The sequence below is a fragment of the Monodon monoceros genome, unplaced genomic scaffold (genome assembly GCF_005190385.1).
Source record: "Monodon monoceros isolate NGI ecotype Baffin Bay Population unplaced genomic scaffold, NGI_Narwhal_1 Super_Scaffold_4, whole genome shotgun sequence".
Lineage (NCBI taxonomy): Eukaryota > Metazoa > Chordata > Mammalia > Artiodactyla > Monodontidae > Monodon > Monodon monoceros.
The window spans coordinates 19,850,927-19,877,006 of NW_021703781.1; the positions used below are offsets into that span (position 1 = coordinate 19,850,927).

At 36.8% G+C, this 26,080-nt stretch overlaps 1 protein-coding gene across 1 annotated transcript; it reads left to right on the plus strand.

Moving 5' to 3' along the window:
• Positions 1–517: 517 nt before the first annotated feature.
• VPS26A (VPS26, retromer complex component A) lies at positions 518–25,686 on the plus strand. The gene is made up of 9 exons (XM_029200934.1): positions 518–644; positions 5,234–5,383; positions 11,909–11,984; positions 13,100–13,256; positions 13,893–14,057; positions 15,704–15,810; positions 19,247–19,315; positions 21,280–21,422; positions 23,975–25,686. Exons 1-9 carry the CDS (start codon positions 636–638, stop codon positions 24,086–24,088), a joined length of 990 nt encoding a protein of 329 aa, XP_029056767.1. The 5' UTR covers positions 518–635; the 3' UTR covers positions 24,089–25,686.
• Positions 25,687–26,080: the final 394 nt, after the last annotated feature.

The window sequence follows — 26,080 nt, forward strand, 5'->3', positions numbered from 1 at the left end:
GAGGGAAAGAAAGGAAGTTGGGTAGAGTTCGAGAATGGTGGCAGAATGCCTCATCCCCGAATTGAGAGAGCACATCTCTTGCGAGGCCTAACGAATCAGGGCTTCGGGTAACAGCGCCCCTTCAACTCCTCAGCCTAATAACCCACCCGCAGAGATGGCCTCCCACACGAACCTTTTCTTTCCTCCTTTCTTTTTTCCCAGCTGCTCAAACTTCCACTAGAAGTGGAACTGGGTGTGGCAAAAAGCCCGTCAGCGAACCGCCGGTCAGCGAACCGCCCCTCACGTGACAGACAAGAGGGCGCGGAGGACCTGGGGAACCTACGTCCGCCCTGGCCCCACCCACTTGACGCCACTCAGTGACCCCAACCCTCCGCCGTGGGGTGGAGCACGAGGCCCCGCCTCCAAACGGCCTCTCCTCGGAGCGCCAGGCTGACCAGTGGGGCGGGGCGAGAGGCCCGGAGGGGGCCAGTGCTGGGCGAAGGGGGCCAGTGCTGGGCGAAGGGGAGGAAGGGAAGGGAGGGGTCACGTGCGGCGAGCTGCCCGAAGTCACGTGACGAAGACGCTGGGCGGAGGAGCCGGGGCTGGGAGTTCTCCTGAGGGAAGAGGAGTGAAGTGTGGGGCACGCGGCGGTGGCGATGACAATGGTGAGTGCGCGGCGGCCAGCGCGCTTGCTTGCAGCCCTCGCCCCGGAGCGCGCGGCGGGGCGGCCAACGGCGGGCCAGATGTCGCGGGAGGGGCTGCGGGGAGCGGCTGGAGGGGGCAGGCGGGCAGGGCGGGGGGGCCGGGTTAGGCCTGTTTGGCCGCCGCGGGGTCGGAGACTATTGGGCTGCGCCGCCCTTTCCCGGTCTCGGCGATGCCCGAGCACCTGCTGGTGGCGGCGCGTTCTCCTGGCCATGTCGGAGCCTCTGCCCGAGTTCCTCGATCGGCTGTGGGGGCCCTGGCTGGGTACTCGGACCCCGCCTCTGCGGGGGCCCGCCTCCCCCTCGCCTTCCAAGGTAGCCAGCCCCTCTGCTCCTCCCGGGCAGCCTCGCTTCCTTTCAGGTGGGGTGACCCAAGAATCCCCCAGTTCCGGACTCGGGGGGATTTGGTCACTCTCTTCCAGTGTTGATCGGGAGCTTGATAAACTCCGTGATTTTTTTAGCCTGCATACGGTGATATTCTGCGATTTCCTGACCCCAGTTCAGCCTTGATGTTGACAGTTATAGAATGGGAGAGAAAAAGAGAAGGACGTTGGAGGGGAGGACGTTTTTAATGCAAAAGGCAGTAGTTTCTTGCGCGCTGTTTTAAGCGTTAGGTCTCGTTTCCCTCACCAAGCCATTCTGGAAACTTACCGCTTTGGGATGTTGAAATGGCCTAGGGAGCAGAGGAGGGAGGGAAATCTGAGTACTCTCACCACAGTTAGTGGGAAGCACCAGCGTGGGCGCGATGGCGTTTAGCTTTGTGTGTGTTGGCGATCTTCTCTAGATTTGATCTCACTTGGCTCATTTTATGGTAGTATTCATTTACTCGGTTCACTTAGCAAGCTTATGTTGAGCGCCTACTGTGTGCTCTCCTTAATAGTACCTGCTCTCCCAAAGCTCACCCGGTTCCGTAAACTGCTTGAGACTTTTGGCTTATAGACCAAGCTAGGTTTATTTAAAAAAAAAAAAAAAGTTACTTTGAATAAATACATTTAAAGTCAGAAATCGAGTTGTTTTAATTTATAAAAGAGAGGACAGACATGTTCATTCTTAAACTTGGAACCTTTTCCTCTTTTTTTTAAACAAATAATTACAATACTTAGGTGCTCCCAGGGGCCCTGAGCAAGACTGAAACAGCCCTTGCTCTCTTGTAGCTTGCAATCCAGAGGGAGATAAACATTTATTTGTGTAATTATTTGTTTAACGTGGAAACAAATAATTACAGTTGTGATAAGAAGGAAGTATTGGGGGACCTTGCCTTGTCAGGGAGTTAAAGAAGCCTTCTTTAGTTGAATATAATTTGCAAAGAAAACTTAAAAGGCCCTCCTATCTTTTGCTTACATTTAAAATTATTACTTTTAATGAGCTTTTGAATTATGTTCAAGAGCAATTTTTATTTTCAAGTTACTCTTGAAACAAACACAATTGTAAAGCTTTATAACACTGAAATGGGTACAAGTGTAATAATATATGTATGAAAATTTGCTGTTTCATTGTTCGTGTATGCCCTAAGTGAATAAATTTTGAGAGCCTCTCTTCTGCCTCACCTTGAGTTGCATTTCTTTACAGCCACTGGATGTAGTGAAATTTCTTCAGTGAGGGCTAAAAAGTTTGTATTTTAACATATACACGTGTAATTTTGCTAGATGGTAATGCTCAGTGTTAGGTTTACAAATTATGTGAAAAATCTTAAATTAAGCTAAATTCAGTGATATGTAGTTCACGCTACGATTGGAAAACTGTGAGAACAATTGCTCTAATATTTAAGTAGTCATATATATTGCCCTCTAGTTATTTAAAGGCCACCTAAGCATTTGAACCTGTATATTGTCTAGTATTGCTGCTGAAAATCCCCTATTTTGAATGCTCACTTGAAGATATCTTTTCTAAAAGAACTTGGTAGTCTTTCTCGTAAAAGATTTCAAAACTGCCTTCTGTAATTTCAGCAGAAGTATATGTTAATATATCCTAACCCTCTTTACAGCTTTTATTCCTTTTCCTTCTTCTGGTCTTCACCATTCTGACCATTTTTTTCCTCTTTATATATCAGAAGTATTATAATTTGATTGTGAATAATTTTAAGAAGATTTTAATTTTGTGACTTTTTGTTTGAAATACAGAAGATGCACATCTTGAAATAAAAACTTCATTTATTTATTTGGCCACACCATGCGGCTTGTGGAATCTTAGTTCCCTGACCAGAGATTGAACCCACGCCCTCAGCAGTGACAGCGCAGAGTCCTAACCACTGGACCGCCGGGGAAATCCCTTCCTTTTTTTTTTTTTAGAAATAAGAACTCTAGAAGACTTTGGGTAGAGAATCTTTCTTTCAACTCCTTCTAGAAGGAAAACAAGACAAACTTTTTTCTCAGATATTTTTCTCTCTGTTATCTACATGCACAATTTTCTGGAGGCTTTTACCAAGACTAGTTCATTTTTGATGTGTCCTGGTGTAAAAAACTGGATGTTAACCCAGTGCTAAATTTTCATGGCCTCATTAACTTAACCGTGTTAAAGTGCTGTAGTTTATCATCAACCTTTTGTTTTTCTGCATATGCTACACTAGGCTTTTTTTATTCCTTCTGATCTCTCCCGATCTTAGTGTTTTGATTGTGTTGAAAAGTAAGTCCATTTTTAATTTTTAGTTACGAAATACTTCATGCATACAGAAAATAATAGAGGATAACACATAATTTTTACATATTTTTAAGGCCTAAGACTTACATTTTTACATATAGTGTCAAAATAAAACTTATTGTTTACAATTACTAATTGTTAGTTAATTGTGAAGTTTTATGTGACTTTTAAGTCTGTTTTATACCATTTTAATTAGTGGCAATTTTGATTTTATTTTATTTTTGATTATTTGATCTTTTAATATCAACTTTCAAATCCCAGTTCAGCTGTATGTGTTAAGTATATGTATGTGGGAAAAGTTACCATAATATTTCCTTTCATTTGTAAAACAATTTTTATAGTTTTCAAATCTCATTTTCCTGCAACCAGCTCTAAGAATATTAAGGGGGAATGAGAAAATTAAATTTTATTTTCCTGCTTCTATTTTATAACCCGAATTTTGGACTGTCATGTTCTACCCTTTCATAATTGCTCCTCCCACAGCAGCCCCCCCCCCCCCCCCGCTTTGCTGGCTCAGTGCTTTGCACATACTTGATAAATAGTAACTGATTTTCAGCTGCTATACATTCTCATATTTGTAACTGTTACGAGAATGTATACCATTTCGAGCAAGTTTTGAATTTAAAACTTGGGGTATGAAAGCTAACTAGGAAGGGACAGTGCACATGCCCTATCATTGATGTTTTTCATTCTAAGTTCAGAATAGTTTTCTAATTAAAATTGTTTGTCATTTATAATATTGCCAGGAAAGATTAAAACATCTTGCCAAAAGGAAGATTTGCTGGTTATGTCTTTGGAGTATGTCATAAGTACTAATCTGGCAATTCTTTGAGTTGATTTCATGAAATTATAATCCTTTTGTTAATAAAGGATTAATAAAAATAAAGAAGTGGGAATTCCCCGGCGGTCCAGTGGTTAGGACTCTGAGCTTTCACTGCTGAGGGCCCGAGTTCTATAACTAAGATCCCACAAGCTGCGTGGCACTGCCAAAAAACAAAGAAGCAAGCTCAGAATTTAGGAAAACACTATCTCCTTTGATCATAGTATCATCCTATGACCCACATAGCCTTAGCAGGATCATTAGCTTGTTTGCTGTCCTCCTGAGGACAGAACTGAGCCTTAACGCAAGTTCCTTGCTCTAGATTTTGCTACTGCACCAGTACTAACTTCCTGCAGGAGGGCTGGTCTTACCAAACATGCCTAGTTTTAGCTCACTTCTTTTGGGTATTCACAAAATTTGTAGAAATTTAATTAGTCTCCTCCATTAGAGCCAGTTTTATTCCAAGGGCTTACACAATGTAACACATGCTGTTCAGACCTATATAGCAGTAGATTTTACCATAACTAGTACATTGTAATAACTCATGAGTAATTGGGATTGTATGAGTTTCATTATAGCAGTATAATGAAAGAACCTCATAGTTGTATTACTAAAGGTAACCTTTCAAATCCAGATGTTAGGATTAATTTTTTAGCCCCGCGGCATGCATGCGGAACTTCCCCAACCAGGGATTGAACCTGTATCCCCTGTAGTGGAAGTGGGGAGTCTTAACCACTGGACCACTGGGGTAGTCCTTTTAGATCTTTGGTATATGTTACTATTTGATTATTTATAGTGGTTACCTGTGGAAATGATTGAAATTATAGCGTGTTTAAATTTGTTTTCTTTTTTGTCTTTTAATTTTATTGTGGTAGAAAACATATAACAAATATATCCTCAGCAAAATTTTAAGCATACAGTACAGCATTAACTGTATGCATATTGTATGAAATTTTAGTTTTGATGTAGTATTTGATATAAGTTGTTATTTCCTTGTGAATTCATTGATTAACTGTAGGTTATAGGTAATTAAATTTGAATTTAGAAATGTAGTGACTGACAAAACATAATTATGAACATTTTCCTTTTATTTCAGAGTTTTCTTGGAGGATTTTTTGGTCCCATTTGTGAGATCGATGTTGTCCTTAATGATGGGGAAACCAGGAAAATGGCAGAAATGAAAACTGAGGATGGCAAAGTAGAAAAACACTATCTTTTCTATGATGGAGAATCTGTTTCAGGGAAGGTAAATATTTTGTTTGGAGAATTACCTAGTTGTAGCGTATTAGAATTAGTCATGAAAATGGCTTGTGCTGTATCTAAATTTGAATGATTTTATTAGAGATGGAAAATTTTTTTCAGGTCAGTTAAATCCTTGATTCAATAGAACATTTACAGGAAAGATTCTTAAACTGGAAGGGTTACAGGGGCAGAGTCTAAATTAAACTCTGTGCAAAATTTTGTGTGTTTGTGACTATGTGCATCTGTTTAACTTCAGACAGTTTCTACAGTGGGGCTGTGATCCACTCAAAGTTTGTTTCTCCTTTAACATAAAGTTGAGTTGTGGAGATTGGGGATAATTCTCTAGTATACCTTTCTAAAAGTTTCTTTCTCATTCTTTATAGCTTATCTGTCTGTACTACTGTCATTGTGTCTGTTGATCTCATTTCTTGATACTTTATAGAAGACTTAAGTACATTTGGAACGTGTCCATGCATGGTCAGATGCATTTATGATGCCTTCTGTGGTTTAACATTTTCCTCCTTTTCCTTACCAAGTGATGTATAAGATTATTCTTATACCTTACGGAACATGATTAGTACTTATTAGTTTGTGATACTGAAGAATGATAATATCCTAGATAAAATCAAGTCATAAAACATTTGAAATAATTTTTCAATTATTTTCAATATTTTTGAAATATTAAGAGTTTCTCTCCCCTGCTTGTTAAGGTGATACATACACATGGTAGATAGTTTGGGAAATAAAATAATTATCTATATTCCCATCATATGGAAATAATTCACTGTTAAAATTTGAATGTGTTTCCTCCTAGTTTCTCTGCATTAGTTAATGTATGTATAATATATTAAGCATAACTTTTCCCTATTATTGGATATTTAAATAGTTTCTACTGTATTTTTCAGACTGCTTGTAGTATATCACCGTATCTTTAGTAATACAGGCATGTTTTTAGTAATAAAACTTTAGTACATAAGTTTTTCTCCAAATTTCTGTAGGATAAGATTACTTCCTTAGAATGAATTCCTGGAAGTGAGTTGCTGGACCAAAAGACATGAATATTTGAAGGGTATCAATACATATTAACCTGGAGAATTTGCATCAAATCACATGTTCACTTAATGCCTTGTTTCACTCAGGGTAGTACTGAATATGGTCACTTTTTAATCTTTGCTATTTCTATAGGCAAAAATGATACTATTCTTAGATAGCATTTCTTTGGTTACTAGATAGGTTGAACTTAGGTTTATTAGCTATTTTACTGCATCGTCTATTCTGGTCCTTTGCCAGTTTACTTACTGATGTCTTAGTGTTATATTTGAAATAAATTTTTTGCTTTTCTACTTTACTCTCCCTTTAAAATGATGGGGAGAAAGAAAAGAGGCCTGAAAGAGAGCAGACAAAATCATTAAAAGGATGGAACATGTCAAACGAGTAAAGGAAATAGTGTTGGTTCTGTAAGAAACTGCCAAACTATTTTCCAAAGTAGCACTACCATTTTCAGCAATGAATGAGAGTTCATGTTGTACCACATTCTGGCTAGCATTTGATGATGTCAGTGTTCTAGATTTTGCCCATTCTAATAGTTTTGTAGTGGTATCTCATTGTTTTAATTTGCAGTTCCCTAATAATATGATGTTGAACATCTTTTCATATGTTTATCTTCAAATATATATCTTTTTTGGTGAAGTGCTTGTTCAAATCTTTTGCCTAATTTTCATTCGGGTTGTTTGTTTTCTTCTTATTGAGTTTTAAGAGTGGGAAACAGCCCTTTTTGGAAAACAGCCCTTTCTCAGATGTGGCTTCTGCAAATATTTTCTCCCAGTTTATGGCTTGTCGTCTTATCTTCTCATTTTCTCGCTACATGTGTACATTTCCATTTCCCTGACATCTAATGAGGTTGAGTGACTGTTCATATATTTATTGGCTATTTGATGTCCTTTGTGAAATGCCTATTCAAGGCTTTGGGTTTTGGTGGGGAGTTTTTTGGGCTCATTTTTATACTCAGTTGACTTTTTTTCTTATTGATGTGTAAGATTTTTTTTTTTTTTGGTATGTTCTTGATACGTGCTTCTCAATATAGAGTCCTTTGCATATGTATTATAAATATCTTTCTGGCTGGATTTTTCACTATCTTAATGGTATCTTTGGATGAACAGGAGTTCTTAATTTTAATACTCTACAAATGTTAGTGCTTTTTGTATCCTGTTGAAGACATCTTTGCCTACCGTATGGGCATGAAGATGTTCTCCTGTTTTTCCTATAATTTAAAACAATTTCACATTTAGATCTTCAGTTTTTTGGAATTGATTTTGTCTTTGTGATATAGGAGTCAAGGCTACTTGTTTGTTTGTTTGTTTGTTCCCCACATGGATATCTTATTAACCCAGGACATTTATTAAAAAGCCATCCTTTCCCCCACTACACTGCAGCATCACCTTTGTCATCAGCCAGAGGTTGTATGAGTCTGTTTCAACATCTCTGTTCTGTTCCATTGGTTTATTTGTGACATATACTTTCATTTTTTATTTTTTTCATTTATTTTTTTAAAGATAGCTTTATTGAGTTGTAATTCACATACCATAAAATTCACCCTACTAAAGTGTACAGTTCAGAGGTTTTTACTATATTTGCAGAGTTGTGCAACTGTCACCACTATCTAATTCCATAATGTTTTCATCACCCCAGAAGAAACACCATACCATTAGCAGTAACTCCCTTGGTGCCATAAACTGAATGTTTGTGTCCTTATAAGATTCATGTGTTGAAACCTAATCCCCAGTGTGATATATTGGGGGGGTGGGGCTGGGGGGGGTTGGGAGATGATTAGGTCATGAGGGCAGAGCCCTCATGAATGGGATTAGTGTCCTCAGAGAAATCCCATGTGCACCTTCTGACATGTGAGGACATAGTGAAAAGACAGCCGTCTGTGAACCAGAAAGCAAGCTATCCCCGGACACCAAATCTCCTGGCGCTTTGATCTTGAACTTCACAGCCTCCAGAAGTGTAAGCAATAAATTTATGTTGTTTTTAAGCCACCTAGTCTATGGTATTTTGTCATAGCAGCCTGAATGGACTAAGACACCTAGCATCCACTAATCTATAAGTGTGCTTTCTTTCTCTGTGGATTTGCCTATTCTGGACATTTCATATAAATGGAATCATAAAATATGTGGCCTTTTGTGTTTGGCTTCTTTTACTCAGCATGATGTCTTCAAGGTTTATTCCTTTTTAAAAATATATATATAATAAAATTTACCATATTAACCATTTTTATGTGTCTAATTCAGTGGCATTAATCACATTCACAGTGTTGTGCAATCATCACCATTATTTTTTTTTTAATAAATTTATTTATTTATTTTTGGCTGTATTGGGTCTTCGTTGCTGTGCTCGGGCTCTCTCTAGTTGCGGAGCAGGGCCTCCTTTTCGATGCAGTGCATGGCCTTCTCGTTGCAGCGGCTTCTCTTGTGGCAGAGCAAGGGCTCTAGGGCGCACGGGCTTCAGTAGTTGTAGCACTTCAGTAGTTGTAGCACGCGGGCTCAGTAGTTGTGGCTCCCGGACTCTAGAGCGCAGGCTCAGTAGTTGTGGCACATGGGCTTAGTTGCTCCGTGGCACGTGGGATCTTCCTGGACCAGGGCTCGTACCCGTGTCTCCTGCATTGGCAGGCGGATTCTCAACCACTGTGCCACCAGGGAAGCCCCCATCACCACTATTTTAAAAATTTGTTCATCACCCCAAACAGAAACTTTGTACCCATCAAGCAATAACTACTCTTTTCCCTTTTCTCCCAGTCCCTGGATACCTCTAGCCTACTTTTTTAAAAAAATAAGTTTATTTATTTTTGGCTGCGTTGGGTCTTCGTTGCTGCTCACAGGCTTTCTGTAGTTGCGGCGAAGGGGGGCTACTCTCTGTTGCGGTGCGTGGGCTTCTCATTGTGGTGGCTTCTTTTTTTTTCTTTTTGTGGTGGCTTCTCTTGTGGTGCACAGGCTCTAGGCACATGGGCTTCAGTAGTTGTGGCATGTAGGCTCAGTAGTTGTGGCTCACGGGCTCTAGAGTGCAGGCTCAGTAGTTGTGGCACACAGGGTTGCTGCGTGCATGTGGGATCTTCCTGGACCAGGGCTCAAACCGGTGTCTCCTACATTGGCAGGCGGATTCTTAACCACTGCTCCACCAGGGAAGTAAGTCCCTCTAGTCTACTTTTTTTCCTATAAATTTGCCTGTTCTGGGCCTGTTCTGTTTCATATAAGTGGTCATATAAGATTTGTCTTTTTGTGTCTGCCTCATTTCATGTAGCATAATGTTTTCAAGGTTCATTCATGTTGCAGCATGTATCAAAACACCATTCTTTTCTATAGCGGAATAATATTTCAGTATATATCTGTGTAGTATATGGATGTACCACACTTCTTCATCCATTCATCAGTTGAGGACATTTCAGTTGAGGATATTTGGGTTTCTGTTTGTTGACTGTTATGAATATTGCTGTACATTTGTGTGTTAAGTTTTTGTGTGACTGTGTGTTTTCATTTCTCTGGGGTGTATACTTAGGAATGGAATTGCTGGGTCATACGTTAACTCTATGTTTAACTTTTAAGGGAACTGCCAGGCTTTTCCAATGCAGCTGCACCATTTTATATTCTCTTCAGCAATGTATGAGGGTTCCAGTTTCTTCACATTCTTGGCAATACTTATTATTGTCTGTATTTTTTATTGCCATCTTAGTGGGTGAGAAGTGGTCATAATGGTTTTGATTTGCATTTCCCCTAATGATGAATAATATTGAGTATCTTTTCATGTGCTTATTGCTGTTTGTATAACTCTTTTGGAGAAAAGTCTACATATCCTTTGACCATTTTTAATTGGGTTATTTGTCTTTTGATTGTTGAGTTGTTAAGAGTTCTTTATATACTCTAGATACAAGTCTTTTGTCAGTTATGTTTTGCAAATATTTTCTCTATTTCTGTGAGTTGTCTTTTCACTTTCTTGGTGGTGTCTTGAAGTACTAAAATTTTCTATTTGATGATGTCCAGTTTATCTTTTTTAAAATTTCATTTCTCATGCTTTTGGTGTCATCTGTGAAACAGTTGCCTATCCAAGATAAAGAAGATTTACACCTATGTTTCTTCTAAGAGTTTTGTAACTGTAGCTCTTACATTTAGGTCTTTTATCCATTTTGAGTTAATATTTGTATATGGTGCAAGGTAGGGATCCAATTTCATTTTTTTGTATGTTGAGATTGAGTTGTTCCAGCATTATTTGTTGAAAAGAATATTCTTTCCCCATTGAATTGTCTTGGGACTCCTGAAGCATATACTTTCTAAAGTTAAATTTAATTGCCGTCTGTCAAAAAAAGCTACAGAGAAGGAAACAAAATTACCCATAAGCATACATTCCAGAAGTAACTCCTGTTAAGAGTTTTTTCTGTAGTTTAAAAAATATAATTGGCATTATACTTGTATACAGTTTGACCATGCTTCCTTCATGTGACATACCATGCACATCTTCCCACATCATTAAATATTCTTTGACCTTATTATTTTTATACTTTAATTATACTCCATCATATGATGTACTACAAATTTGTTTAATTATTTACTTGTTTTTCTGAGATATTAATTTGGAAGGCAAGTAACTAACTCATCCTGGTCACAGATATATGGAAGATATAGAAGCATGAATATTTTAATTATGTAGTTTACAGACAGAAGTAACTGAACTTCAGTTTTTATTGGTCCTTAATTTCTGTTCTCTTTTGAAAACACTATTTGGAAGAAAAGCTTTTAAGAGTCATGCTACCAATATTTTTTATAGTAAAGAATAAACCTGGAAGTATGCTTTTTGGTATGTTAGCTAATCCTTAAATGTTTCGAGTTTTGTTTTTAATATGTATGTACTTTATAGATATTTTGTCAAATTAAAATGTATAAAATTAAGGTTTCCATTTGGCACATATGAATTTAGGGATTTTAGATTATATATTTAATTTGAAAAGTACGTAAGATAATCATACTCAAAATTTAAATCTTTAGACATTCTGTTTTTAGGATGAGTAGCAGACTCAGGGCAATAAGCATTGCTTTTAAGATCAGGAATTATAACAATATATTGTTGGTTATAAAAGGCTGAAAGTGATCTTTAAGATCAGTTCTTGGAATTAGTAATAACCTTACATTAAAATGCTGTTGTAGAATTTTTTAACTGTTTGACCTGAAAACATATTTGAATAGTTGAAAGTTTTCCCTTTTATTGAGTCTTTATAGTTCTCCAGCTGTGAAGAAGGATTCCTTACTAACAAAGAAGATGCTTTAAGTGTACATATAAGTAAGAGGTTCATTACTCATTGTATATGAGCAGGTTTTACCTTCTCTGGCACTGTAAGGTCTAGGTAGGATCTAGGTATGTGGTGGTGTCTCAGACTTCAGAAATGAATACCTGAAATATTTATACATTGTATTCATCTGGAAGCAATCTGCTAGTAGGCCCGCAAAGGATTGTTAACATCTCTTACAATTTCATGTTTTGGCAGGTAAACATAGCCTTTAAGCAATCTGGAAAGAGGCTAGAGCACCAAGGAATTAGAATTGAATTTGTAGGTCAAATTGGTGAGTTTTAAAATAGTATTACTTTTTTTTTCTTTGATAACTGAGTTTGAAGAGAGTTTGATTTGGCACTTAGCTTTATGGAAAGAAGGAATTGATTTTGCGTAATAAAAGAGGATTTATTTTATAAACATTAAATCATGTTTCTTTTAATTGTATTAAATGATATTTGACTAATCCTGCCTTTATTTGTGATTAAACTTAATTACTAAAAGTGAAAGGAGTTATGTAAGCTACCAGCCTTGAAAAATAATTCAAGTAAATTAGTTTACTCACTGAAATTTCCATCTGCCTACATTTTTCACCAGGTTTATTCACAATTAGCAGTGTCACCTTCATCCTTCACTTTCTAATTACCCATGCCATTTGTCTTCCTAACTTAGTGTGTACCTGTAGCCAGACTCACTTGTCAATAGAAAATTCCATGTGAAAAGGAAAAATGTAATTTCTTTTTGACTTAGATCAACTTGTGTATGTTTCCATATGTGTATTTCAGAGACATTCTTGATTTAGTAGGAGTTAAACTGTATAAATCTTTTGGTACTGCAGATTCGGAAAAGAGAAAAGAAAATAGGTCCTAGCTTTCTAAGTTTTACTGTACATTTTTAAAGTATCAAAATTGGAGTGGGTGGATATTTATTTACATGTCTATTTTGGATGAGATTATATTTAAGGGGCAAATTATAGTAATTAACTGATAGTTGATTTTAGTCTTTTGCGTATTATAGTTTTATCAAGGTAATATATTTGCCTAACTAAAGCAAAACAACAAGACAATACATTTTTTGCCTAGAAGGGAGGAAGTTCAAATAATTGCTGGAAATATGTCTGTTAAAACAGCTTCATACTGGGCAAACCCTAAATGCATTAAAGGAATGAATTCATTTTTTTATAATAGAAATTTTCATTTTGCTATGCTGCTTGAATTTTTTTATGCCTAAGTGGAGCATAATAGTGAGAAAGATAATGGAATTCAGATCATAGCTCTAGTATTTAAAGTGGAGACAAATCCAACTAATTCTTTTTGTAAAAATTATTTGCTTTGGAAGTAGAAGTTTGGGTTTTAATGAGATGGGTATTAAATATAATTGGTCTTTTTGCTTTTTAAAATTTCTTAGAACTTTTCAATGACAAGAGTAATACTCACGAATTTGTAAACCTAGTGAAAGAACTAGCCTTACCTGGAGAACTGACTCAGAGCAGAAGTTATGATTTTGAATTTATGCAAGTTGAAAAGCCATATGAATCTTACATCGGTGCCAATGTCCGTTTAAGGTATGAACATGTATCAGAAACTGTAGACAGATCAAAACCAGAAAGTAATGACTACTATTGAATGTCTTATTAGAACTTCTAATTATAATTTTGGACTGGAAGGCTTAAGATTTTTTAAATTCTGTCAGATATTTTGTTTTTTTCTGGCTAATGCTCATCTGATGTAGTAAGAGCCTTCTGTAGTTTTAGAGAATCCTATTATGAGAAGTTTTAGTCATACACTTCCCTGTGTGAATTGTTCTTAGGTACTTCATTTGTCCTGTAAATGGAATTACTCTCTAAATCCATTAGTTTCCCAATGAATCTCATTTAGTGTATGGTTAAGAAGTGATCTAGAGAAAAACAAAAAACAAACAAAAAGCAGTGATCTAGAGAGATGTCCTCAAGTAGGCTTGATGATGGTGCTTCAAATTGATCTAAAAAGTATGTACACTATTCTTAAAATTGAACTTTGCATTTTTTCTATGGTGGGGGTATTTATTTAAAAATGAAAACTTCTTCATGAAGTAAATGGAGTAAATTGATCCCTAAGGAGTTCCAGCAAGGAGAAAGCAGAGTTGCAGTTAATGTTTGCTTATTTAAAACACTGAGATATATCACAGGAGATTTAACTTGTCTTCTCCATTAATTTTGTAGGTATTTCCTTAAAGTGACGATAGTAAGAAGACTGACAGACTTGGTAAAAGAATATGATCTTATTGTTCACCAGCTTGCTACCTATCCTGATGTCAACAATTCTATTAAGATGGAAGTGGGCATTGAAGATTGTCTACACATAGAATTTGAATATAATAAATCAAAGTAAGTACCTTTCACAAACAGATAACATAAATATTCAGGGAAAATTAAGAAATAAACCTTTTATGTCTTTGTAAATTGGTCAAGGTAAGGATAGAATCAACATTAATCTGATGTTAACACACCAACAGAATCTCTGAGCTGAAAGAAACTTTAGGAATTTAGTTTTGTTTCTGACTCAGCGCAGATGTCTTTCTTATTCTATTCCTGGTAATTGACCATTTTTTATAGAGGATCTCACCATCTCAGAAGGCATCTAATCCTGTGTCTCAAAAAATTTATCTTCTTGTCTTGAGATCATTTTAGCTGGTCATCTCTTTAAAAATAAGCAAAAATGTTCTTTTTCTGACTACATGAGCAATACATTTTTATTATTAAAAAAATTGACAATGTAGAAAAGTCAAAGGAAGTAAAAATACCACATATTTTCACCATTACTACTTAACCACTATTAAATTCTCATGTATATCTTTCCATGGGAGGGGGTATATATGTTTATATATGTTGTGCATTTTCAGAAATGGGCACTTATTTTATTTATTAATGCCTTTTAAAGCTTTATTATGGAAAATTTCAAACATATACCAAAGTATATATCTAAAAATATTAATAATTTCTTAACCTCGTCATATATTTAGTCAGTGTTCACTTTTCCCTAATTTACTCATAAATGTTTTTTCCCCATATGGTTTGTTCAAATCAGTATCCAAACAAGACTTGCTCAAATCCAGTGGATCCAAACACACTACATTTGTTTTTTTTATTCTTAAATCTCTTTTAATTTATAGGTTTTCTCTTTTATTTATTTTTCACTAAAGTTTATTGTTGAAGAAATGGATGTTCATTCTTTTGTCCCCTTCCTGTGCACTCTTCTGTTACATGATTTTTATTACTTGTCATGTCCCAGTTTATATCACTGAAATTGTGATACACACGCGTTCAGGGTCTTAAATTATATTGTTGATAAAATTATTAGATAGTTTAGGATATAAAACTTGTCACTGGAAGCCTCCTTTCAGACTAACATAATTGCATTAATCAACTCTTGGGATATTATTTTGAGATCCAAACCTGGGAGAAGTTTAAAAAAAAAAAGCCCTCTGGGAATTACAGGAATTCCTAGGTTTGCTACCATATTATTTCAAGGTCCCTGGGAAAAGTCTTTGATTAGTAGGTATTACAGCAACAAACTCAATTTATGGAGTCTCTCTTTGTGGCCAGGTGATTTGTTAGCTGCACTATTCTAGCACTTGGAGTAATACTGACACTAAACCCATGTGTAGAGTTTTTAATGTTCAAAACATCTTCATACACCAAATAAAAATTTTCAGGCATAAAAATCTTAATTTTCCATGCTTAAGTTCTTTGGAAACTAAGTTAACCTCTACGTAGGGACCAACAATTAATCAGGCTAATTCTTCCCTCTGAGGTGTATCGATGGTCAAGTAAACTTTACTTCCTTATTTTTATAGTAAAATGATGAGTACTTTTTTCAAAAAAGAACATTAAACACATGAATGGTCAGAATGGTATTCTTAAATAGTAATTATCCTACAGATATCTAATAAAGCCTTTCAGGACATATTTCACTCTTTTTGTTTGTTTTGTAAACTGATATTTAGTAAGTGACAAATACTCTTTCCCCAAAGGTATCATTTAAAGGATGTGATTGTTGGAAAAATTTACTTCTTATTAGTAAGAATAAAAATCCAACATATGGAGTTACAACTGATCAAAAAAGAGATCACGGGAATTGGTAAGTTGAAGAGTATTTGAACTGAAATTCATTTTAGTTGAAATTTTGAAATCTTAAAATATTGTTTAAACTTAAAATAAATATCCACCTTGGAGACTAACTTTGATACTTAATATTGCTGGCAGTGAGTTACTCATTTGTTTTTAAAAAAATTAATTTTTGAATAGATAATAAATTCACATGGTTCAAAAAAAAAGTGTGAACGATTATACAGTAAAAAGTGTCCTGTTTATGTACTCCAGCTACTCATAGGTGATATGTTTATAAGTTTTAAAATCCTTTAAGTATTTATCCATATACCTGCAAGTGCCTCTACATTACACCCCACCCTTTTTTTAGTTAAGTGGTTATATACAATACATACTTTAGAGTTCTTTACATATCAATGTGTGGAACACTTCCTCATCTTTCTTACAGTATTCCATTCAATGGGTGTGCTAGCTATTGGTGGACATAACAGGTTGTTTCTAGTCTTTTGCTATTATAAACAATGCTTTAGTTAATAATATCATTTCACATATGTGTTGGTTTGTGTGCAAGATAAAATCTTAGAAGTGGAATTGCTGTTTCCAGGGTATATTCATTTGTAATTTCGATTCATATTATTAGTTTCTCCTCTTTATGGACTGTACCAGTTTGCATTACTACCAGCAATGAATGTAGGAGGGTACCTCTTTCTCCTTATATTCTCATAAGCATGATGTTATAAAACTTTTAGCTGATCTCATGGGTAGGGGGGAAAAGTTTAATTCATTTTTCTCATCTGAGTGAGGGTGAGCATCTTTTCATGTGTGTATAAAAGCCATTTGTATTTCTTTTCTGTAAACCACCTATCCATATCCTTTGCCCCATCTCTATTGGATTATTAGTCTTTTCCTTTTGATGTGTAGAAACTCTTTATATATTAGGAAAATCAATCCCTTTTTCTTCTGTTTTTTTTTTTTTTTTTCCTTTTTTGGCTGCATTGGGTCTTCGCTGCTGCGTGCAGGCTTTCTCTAGTTGCGGCGAGCGGGGAATACTCTTCATTGTGGTACACAGGCTTTTCATTGTGGTGGCTTCTCTTGTTGCGGAGCACGGGCTGTAGGCGCATGGGCTTCAGTAGTTGCAGCATGTGGGCTCAGTAGTTGTGGCTCACGGGCTCTAGGGCGCAGGCTCAGTAGTTGTGGTGCACAGGGTTAGTTGCTCCATGGCATGTGGGATCTTCCTGGACCAGGGATCGAACCCATGTCCTCTGCATTGACAGGCGGATTCTCAACCACTGCACCACCAGGGAAGTCCCCCTCTTTCTGTATTAAGAGCAGCAAAACTTCCCCAGTTTGTCTTGCTTATGGTGGTTTTTGCCATCTAGAAGTTCTTGATGTTTATGTAAGTCAGATTTATCAGTTTTTACTCTTATGGATTCTGGGTTTTATACCACAGTTAGAAAGGCCTTTTTTACACTGAGGTTCTAAAAATTTTCTGTGCTTGATTCTACTAAAGTAATATACTATAGTTTAGGAATTTTAATTAATTAATTAAACTTTTAATTCATTTGGAATTTGTCCTGATGTAAGAGATCAGCTATGGATCCAACTTTATTTTTCTCCAGATAGCTGACCAGTTGCCCCCAAATCTTCTATTGGTTCATAACTGCTTTTTTTTTTTTTTTTTTTTTGCGGTACGCGGGCCTCTCACTGTTGTGGCCTCTCCTGTTGCGGAGCACAGGCTTCGGACGTGCAGGCTCAGCGGCCATGGCTCACGGGCCCAGCCGCTCCGTGGCATGTGGGATCTTCCCGGACTGGGTCACGAACCTGTGTCCCCTGCATCGGCAGGCAGACGCTCAACCACTGCGCCACCAGGGAAGCCCCATAACTGCTTTTTAATTTTAATTATTATTATTTTTTTGGCCACGCCATGTGGTTTGTGGGATCTTAGTTCTCTGACCAGGGATCAAACCTGTGCCCCCTGCAGCGGAAGTGCGAAGTCCTAACCACTGGACCATCAGGGAATTCCCTGATTTTAATTAATATTTAGATTTAGTTTGTTCCCTTTAACTTTGCTGGTTTTCTGCTAAAAAGAATTTTAGGCAACAGTTTTTAAGAATTTATAATTGGTAGTCATGATTTTAAATATCTGTAATTTCTTAATCTCCATTTTTCACCTGCTAATAAAAGTTAAAGTGATTAGGGACTTCCCTGGTGGCACAGTGGTTAAGAATCCACCTGCCAATGCTCAGATGTGGGTTCGAGCCCTGGTCCTGGAAGATTCCACATGCTTCAGAGCAACTAAGCCCATGCGCCACGACTACTGAGCCTGCATGCCACTACTACTGAAGCCTGTGCGCCTAGAGCCTGCACTCCACAACAAGAGAAGCCACAGCAATGAGAAGCTTGCGCACCTCAATGAAGAGTAGCCCCCGCTCGCCACAATTAGAGAAGGCCCGTGCACAGCAACGAAGACCCAAGGCAGCCAAAAATAAAATAAATTAATTAATTAAAAAAAAAAACTGTCTATGGTTTAGAGAATAAAAAGACAAGCCACAGACTGGGGAAAAAAAATTAAAAAAAAAAAAAGTTAAAGTGATTTAAAGATATTAAAACCAAACTTCAGGTTCCCATTTGTTGTTTAAAAAGAAATTGTTTATTTAAACATTTTTTTCTAGTTATAAAAATTATGTTCGGTTCTGGAAAATTTTAAATAAAAAATAATTTGTACTCATAATCCAGAACAGACCTTAGCCTTTGCATATTATATATTTTACAACATTGGGATCATTACTATATGTTTTAGTTTACCTTTTAAACTTATATCATTGACTGTTTAAAAGAACTGTATGTATGTCAGGTATTCACTTTGATGTTTTGTCTATGTTAAAGTTAACAAGAGAAAACATTTTGGGTGTTGCAGAGAAAACTAGCATGTCAGTGCACTGCTGTGCATTGATAGTTTCTATTTTAGCAGATATTAGAAATGATAGAAGGAAGTCTGTGAAGATTATTTCTGAACTGTATACAGTTGACCCTTGAATAACATGAGGTTTGAACTGCATGGGTCTACTTATAGCGGATTTTTTTCAGTAGTAAATATTACACTACTACATGATCTGCAGTTGGTTGAATCCACAGATAGGGAGGAACCGTGGATAGGGAGGAGTGGAGGATACAGAGAATGGACTATAAATTATACACACGTTTTCCTGTGTGTACGGTCAAGCGCTCCAGCCCCTGCAGTTTTTCAAGAGTCTACTGAATTACCTTTGGGAGGAAGGGAGTGAGACCTTCAGTTGGGTGGTAAGTAAGTGTAGATCAAGAAATAGAAAAGAATGATCAACATTTTCACAAAAGGGGAAAGTAAATTAGTACTAAAATAATGTAGTCAGAAAATAGGAAGAAGGTATAAGTCTGGAGATCATATTCTAGCAGTATTTAAATTAATATCATTTACATTATTGCACTAGGACCCAGTACCACAACAGAAACAGAAACAATCGCTAAATATGAAATAATGGATGGTGCACCAGTAAAAGGTAATACACTTTTCATTTACTTTTAAGTTACAGGTAGTGCAGATAGCACTGTTCATGGCAGATTAGTTTGAAAGTATTTATTCAGTGTGAATACATCTGTGAATTCTTAAAATGATTCTTACAATGATTTTTAAGATCATCTTTGTATAAATGCTGAGAAGACTATACTAGTACTTTCTAGTTTGAAATAAGGTTTAATTTTTTACTCAGTTTAAATTTAGAATTTAGAAGAGACATTTATGGATATCTCTTCCCTAGTTCTGAATTTATAATATTTTAATTATCTTTTGTTACCGTAGTTTCTCTCTGTAAATCTTTTTTACTCACGCTGAACATAAGGTGTAGTATAATTGAGTATTCATTTCTGTGGGATTTTGGAGTTCTTATATAGCCCTCAAGAAAATAAGCAGTTCCCTTAGTAGATAATTTTCAGTGTCTAAGACAATGAAGCCAGTATTTATCATTTTAAATTTATGTCTTTGGGTTTTTCTTACTCTGTTAGTAATTACTTCAAAGAGTAGTTACCATTTACTGAGTACCAACTATAGATGAGGCATTGTATTCTCAGGCGCCGTCAAGTTCCCTACCACACTTTGAGTTAGGTAGTGGTAGCCCTTATTTTATACATGAAACTGAGATGTAGAGGTAAAAAACTTGTTAAAGGTGATATACTGTAGGGGAGGCAGAACTTTCCCTCTACCCGTCTTAGATTTTCAGCTGGAATTCTTTAACAAAAAGATTAATAAGAGAAAAGCAGTTGATTAATGCATGCAGTACACATCACCCAGGAGAAACCTCAACAAAAAAGTAACTCAAAGCTGTGACTTAGAATTTCAGCTTATATAGCATCTTCAAAAGAACAATAAATTTGGAGAGAAATGACTGGGCAAAGGAGAGCAGTTTAGGCTTCCCAGGGCGGCAAACTACGGGCAGGTAAATATGTGGGAGAAAACCAATGGAGTAGGCTTGTTTGCATATTCCTCTGGTGCCATCCCTGGCCTGAAAAGAGGCTGTCTTCAGTAAAAGGAGAATTTATATCCTGCCTTTAGGCAGAACAGGGGATTCTTTTCTGATTTTGCTGCTGCTTAATTGCCTTCAGCTCAAAATAATCTGTATGTCAAAGAGGAATATTTTTCGGTGACATATTCTGGTTTCCTTCAATAGCTAGTCATTGCACAGTTGGAGTTTGAGTCCAGGGGTTTCTGACTCCAGGACTCTTGTGTGTGTACTCTTGTGTTATGCAACATAACTTTGTAAAATTCCAGCAGCCACAAATTTTTATGTAAAGTGATGGGTTGTACATCTTTAAGGAAATAGATATACATAAGAAAAGTATTACATAAAAAGGATTCAAAGCAGAATATGCAAATAATTATTCTTAGAAAAAGAGAAGCCATGAGAATCTGAATAGCAGTCTTTTTGCTATTGCTTCATTGCTAATGAAGGAATGTCATCATTCTGAACATGTTTGTTGCTTTGGGTGAATTAGTAATAAGTATTCAAGAATTTATACACATGATTAGAAATTATGGTACAGATGAAACAGATGGTTAAGTGACTTGGCTGGAGTTGGGATTCAAATCCAGGCATTTTGGCTCTAGAGCAGTGGTTCTCATCTAGGGGCAATTTTGGTCCCCCCTCCCCAGGGGACATTTGGCAATGCCTGGAGACATTTTTGGTTATCATATTTGGGGACTGCTACTGGCATCTTGTGGGTAGAGGCCAGGAATGCTGCTGAACTTCATACAGTGCATAGGACCTTATCCATGACAAAGAATTATCGGGCCTAAAATGTCAATAGTGTCAAGGCTGAGAAACCCTTGTCTAAAGCTTTTGTTATGCTGCTGTCTTGTGAGGAACTGAAGCATTAATGTCTTCTCTATGATGCTTAGTTTTAGGTGTTATGTAACTATTGATATATTTAATCATCCTTTAGAATTAAATGGAAATTGCTTTTCTTTCAGGTGAATCAATTCCAATAAGACTGTTTTTAGCAGGCTATGACCCAACTCCAACAATGAGAGATGTGAACAAAAAATTTTCAGTAAGGTACTTTTTGAATCTAGTCCTTGTTGACGAGGAAGACAGGAGGTACTTCAAGCAGCAGGTATGGTGCCACCCAGATGTTATTTTGTTCTGTGGCAATTCCAAAAACACCTGGAAAGCAGCCACTTTTCTAAGCTTTATTGTACTGAGCAAGTGGGGGTTTCTAAGTAAGTGAAAACACTGACAGTATGTTATAGAAGTAAGCATGAATGGAACTATGTTGTAATCCATCTCTTCCTGGTCATTCTGCAGGACTCCAGAATGGGCTATAATTTGGCAGGGCTTTTGTTTTGTTTTGTTTTGTTTAAATTTAATTTTGCGGCATGCGGCATCTTAGTTCCCCTGCCAAGGATCGAACGCGCGGCCCCTGCAGTGGAAGTGACGAGTCTTAACCACTGGACCACCAGGGAGGTCCCTGGCAAGGCTTTTATTTTTCTCTTGAAACCTTTGTTTTTTATAAAAACAATACCTGCTACTTGTTAAAAAAAAAAAATCAGGCAATAAAAAACAGAATGAAGTAAAAGGTCAACAAAAATTCCGCCACCATTGTGATTAGTTTTCTAGACAAATTGGTATATGTGCTTTTAGATGATTATTATGCATATTGTTCTTTAATTTGTTTTTTCAGTCAATAGTATCTTGAATAGCTTTCCTTTATCGACAAAGATTTCCTTTATCACTTTTAATGACTGCATCAACTTGATGGATTTGGGGGTTTCCATTTTTCCATAATTAAACAATCTTCTTATAAATGTTTTTGAGATGACCCAAATCTAATACTTTTTTTTAAAATTTATGGCTGCGTTGGGTCTTTGTTGCTGTGTGCGGACTTTCTCTAGTTGTGGCAAGCGGGGGCTACTCTTCGTTGTGGTGCACGGGCTTCTCATTGCAGTGGCTTCTCTTGTTGCGGAGCACGGGCTCTAGGCGTGTGGGCTCCAGGCGTGTTGCGGCTCGCGGGCTCTAGAGCACAGGCTCAGTAGTTGTGGTTCACGGGCTTAGTTGCTCCGCGGCATGTGGTATCTTCCCGGACCAAGGATTGAACCCATGTTCCCTGCATTGGCAGGTGTATTCTTAACCACTGTGCCACCAGGGAAGTCCCTAATACTTTCTTTTTTTTTTTTTTTTTGCGGTACGCGGGCCTCTCACCGTTGTGGCCTCTCCCGTTGCGGAGCACAGGCTCCGGACGTGCAGGCTCAGCGGCCATGGCTCACGGGCCCAGCCGCTCTGTGGCATGTGGGATCTTCCCGGACCAGGGCACGAACCCGCGTCTCCTGCATCGGCAGGCAGACTCTCAACCACTGCGCCACCAGGGAAGCCCCCTAATACTTTTTAAATATAAGATGTTTATCATAAAAGTTGTTCTCATTTGAAAATCAGTTAAAAGCCTTTGGTGAATTTTGAACAAAAGATTGTGATTAGAATGGTCTTCTGTATTCGGAATCAGATTAATAAATATTTGAATGTCAGCTGAGTGTTCAAAACTAAATTAGAAATTATTCTGAAAAAAAAAAGATTATTCTGTGTTGAGTACTGTGATGAATACCAAAGCTACATTTTTAAACATGGTTTGTCCTCAAGGCCCTCACATTGCCGATATGTGGAAAGAGAGAGATTGTATAATTAACAGAAAACTTAAGTAATAGTTTGACAGTAATTTGGAAGAGAGAAAAGTTACTCTGCTAATGCTGCCATAATGCTGTATAATTAAACATAGGTGATTTATAATTTCAAATTAGATTATATGAAATTTACAATTTCCAAATCAATTACATATTGTGGCCCTATTGAGTAAGTATATGCTTCCCACGGGCATTCATTTGGATGTTTAAATTCTGCTATGTTCGTTAAAAAACAAACAGCGTGCCATGACTTTATGAAGCAAGTAATTTTAAGAATTTAGAAGAGAAGAGATCTCAGGATGTATTGGTTAGGGTAAGACTTAGGCAGAGGAAGAGGGATTTGAAGAATATAAAGGGGAAGATGGAGGGAAAGTTTAATTTGAAGTGCGTTAGATGCAGAGAGTAACCCAGTTTGGCTGGTGGGGTACTGGGGTCTAGGTAGGGAAGAGAGTGATGTTGATAAATTAGATAAATGTTATGGAGGGCTTGAATGCCGGGTTGGAGATTTATCCTGGAGGAACTTGAGAACTATTGGAAGAGTCATCCAAGCAATGTTTTAGACTAATCTGGAAGTGATAGGAAGGATAGCTTAGAAAGGGGTATCAGGCAAGGAAGGGAGAACCATCTACCAGGAAGCTGTTTTAGTATCTAAGGTTGAAGTGACAAGGGCTTGAATTTGGATAAGGGCAGTGGAACAACAAACAAAAGGTAGATTTTAGGAATTCTTTAAAGCAGTAATAGCTAGAACTTTGTGCCAGATTGGATTCATGGTGGTGGCATGCATGGGTGTTGGTGGGGGGGGGGAGCAGAGTTGCCAGAAGGGGAGGCCCAATATTAGAATTGGAAGAAGGTGAGTCAATAAGGAAAGAGGAGGGCTTTTGTAGGGAAGAAGTTAGTTTTGTTATGGTTAAAATTGAAGTGGCATTATTTCTATGGTGAAAATATAAGGAATAATATGAGGACATTAATTTGTTGTCTTGCATTTGTCTTCTAGGAGATAATTTTGTGGAGAAAAGCTCCTGAAAAACTGAGGAAACAGAGAACAAACTTTCACCAGCGATTTGAATCGCCAGAATCGCAGGCATCTGCTGAGCAGCCTGAAATGTGAACTGAATAGGAGAAAAAAAAGAAAAAAACTCCTATATCTGTTGAGATTGAAGTTCGGCAGGTTAAAGATGGTCGCAGCGTGTAGGGCGGGGAAAAGGCCAAAACCCCATTTATGATAGTCTTCCTTTATCTTACAGTGCTGAGTTTATTTTATGACATAACTAAATGTTCTTCATGTATATACATTTAAAAAGTGCTTTCTTTGAAACACTGGAACTTTCTTAAACTGCCGTGTTGTTGTTTTTTTAACCACACACTTTCATTTAATGATAAGCACTCAGCTGTACATCAGCATAAACATTAAAGATTTTCATGTGAGTAGGTTGGTATTTGTAATTTTGCTTTCTTTCTGCATAATGTTGATTACAAATTCTTTTATTCTCCTTTTTCATGCTAATGATTACCTCTTATTCTCTACACGCAAAAAATTAAACGTTTTGTGTTCAAATAAAATTAGAAAAACCTGAGTGGCCCTTAATCCTGCAAAGATTTAAAACATGGCATCTCAATATTTTTGAAAACTACATTTTTGTTTTTCCATATGTGTTTGAGAAATGCATATGAGTGTTTCGCTGTAGGTGCCTCTGAGTCTACCATTTCATGGCTTCCTGAATTTTGTTCTCTTTGAAGTCTTCTGTGGTGTGAATATTAAATTTTTTTCCATAAGAGATTATGTGGCATGTCATTGCAGCTTTTTTTGGGGGGGGGTACCATATTATCAGATAGGTACCACGGTATGTTTTCTGCAATGTGGAGTTGACTCTATGTTGGCATTTTAGTTTGTTAAAACTATATAATTTTTACATAAATACTTTGAAAAAATTTTTTTGATTTAAGGAATCTTTTTAGCACATATATGCAAATATAATTTTCTTGCAAATATTCTCTTCCCTTTTCAGGGGAAAATTTGAGGATGGGGGACTCAGGAGAACTGGTGAAGTATGTAGTTACCCAAATCTCGACAATTTCATGTTTGTTAAATTGGAAAGTTGACTAGTTCAAACTCAAATTTAAACTAATTCATCCACTCTGTTTAAATTTTTTTTAATATTAAATTCAAGTATTGTTCAAAGCCTCTGAAAAAGAAGGTTGCAGTCATCTGTTTTTATGCTATGCATGGGGTCTGATCGCAAATACACTAAATGTGGGGTGTAGGAACTAAAATGAAGCCTGTTGTGTGAAACTACTTTCACTTACGGTTCATTGGTTTTTGTACCAATATTTTTTTATACACTTCAGTGCAAGTCTTGTCAGTTAACCTTACTTTATGGGTAAGCTAAGTAACCCAAATTACATTTCTTTAAGCCTGTTTTACTACTATGGCACTTTGAAAAATGGTCAGTAACCAACTTCTTAACTGGCAAAAGGTTCCAGGTACCATGTGCTGGAGCATCTATTTTAAATGTGGATATCTGTGAATGGTAATGTTTTCCTTCATGTAAGTGCCTGTTCAGAGTTTCAAAATTTTAAAATGCCAAATATTTTCATGGTCACTTGCATGTAGTAATCTGGAAAATATTCAAAGAAAAATTGAAAAACAGTTGTATTTAACCAGCCTCAAATTGTGCAACCATGATGTATAATAAAGAATTTGAAACATACTGAGCTTGCTATGTGAATGATTAAAATATTTATATTCTCAAATCTCTTCTCATTGTCATATTTATCTTTGGGGGCAGGATTGCTCAGTAGTTTAGAAAGCTATAATTGTGATGATTAGAAGTTTTTAAAAATATTCAATTTTAAATATATAATGCTTTCAATTAGGTGGCTTAAAACACTGTCATAAATAGGACGCTTATTCACTTGGAACTTTGTTGCATAACCGATTTAAAAAATAAAAATTTGAACTCAGTATTTGGTGAACTGTAAAAAGTTGGCCAGTTAATTAGAAATGAACTGAAAAAGAAATTTGTGTCTTTAATAAAGAGTACAATATCTAATCCAGTGGTTCTCAACCCTGGCTGCACATTCAAATCACTTTAGGAGTTTT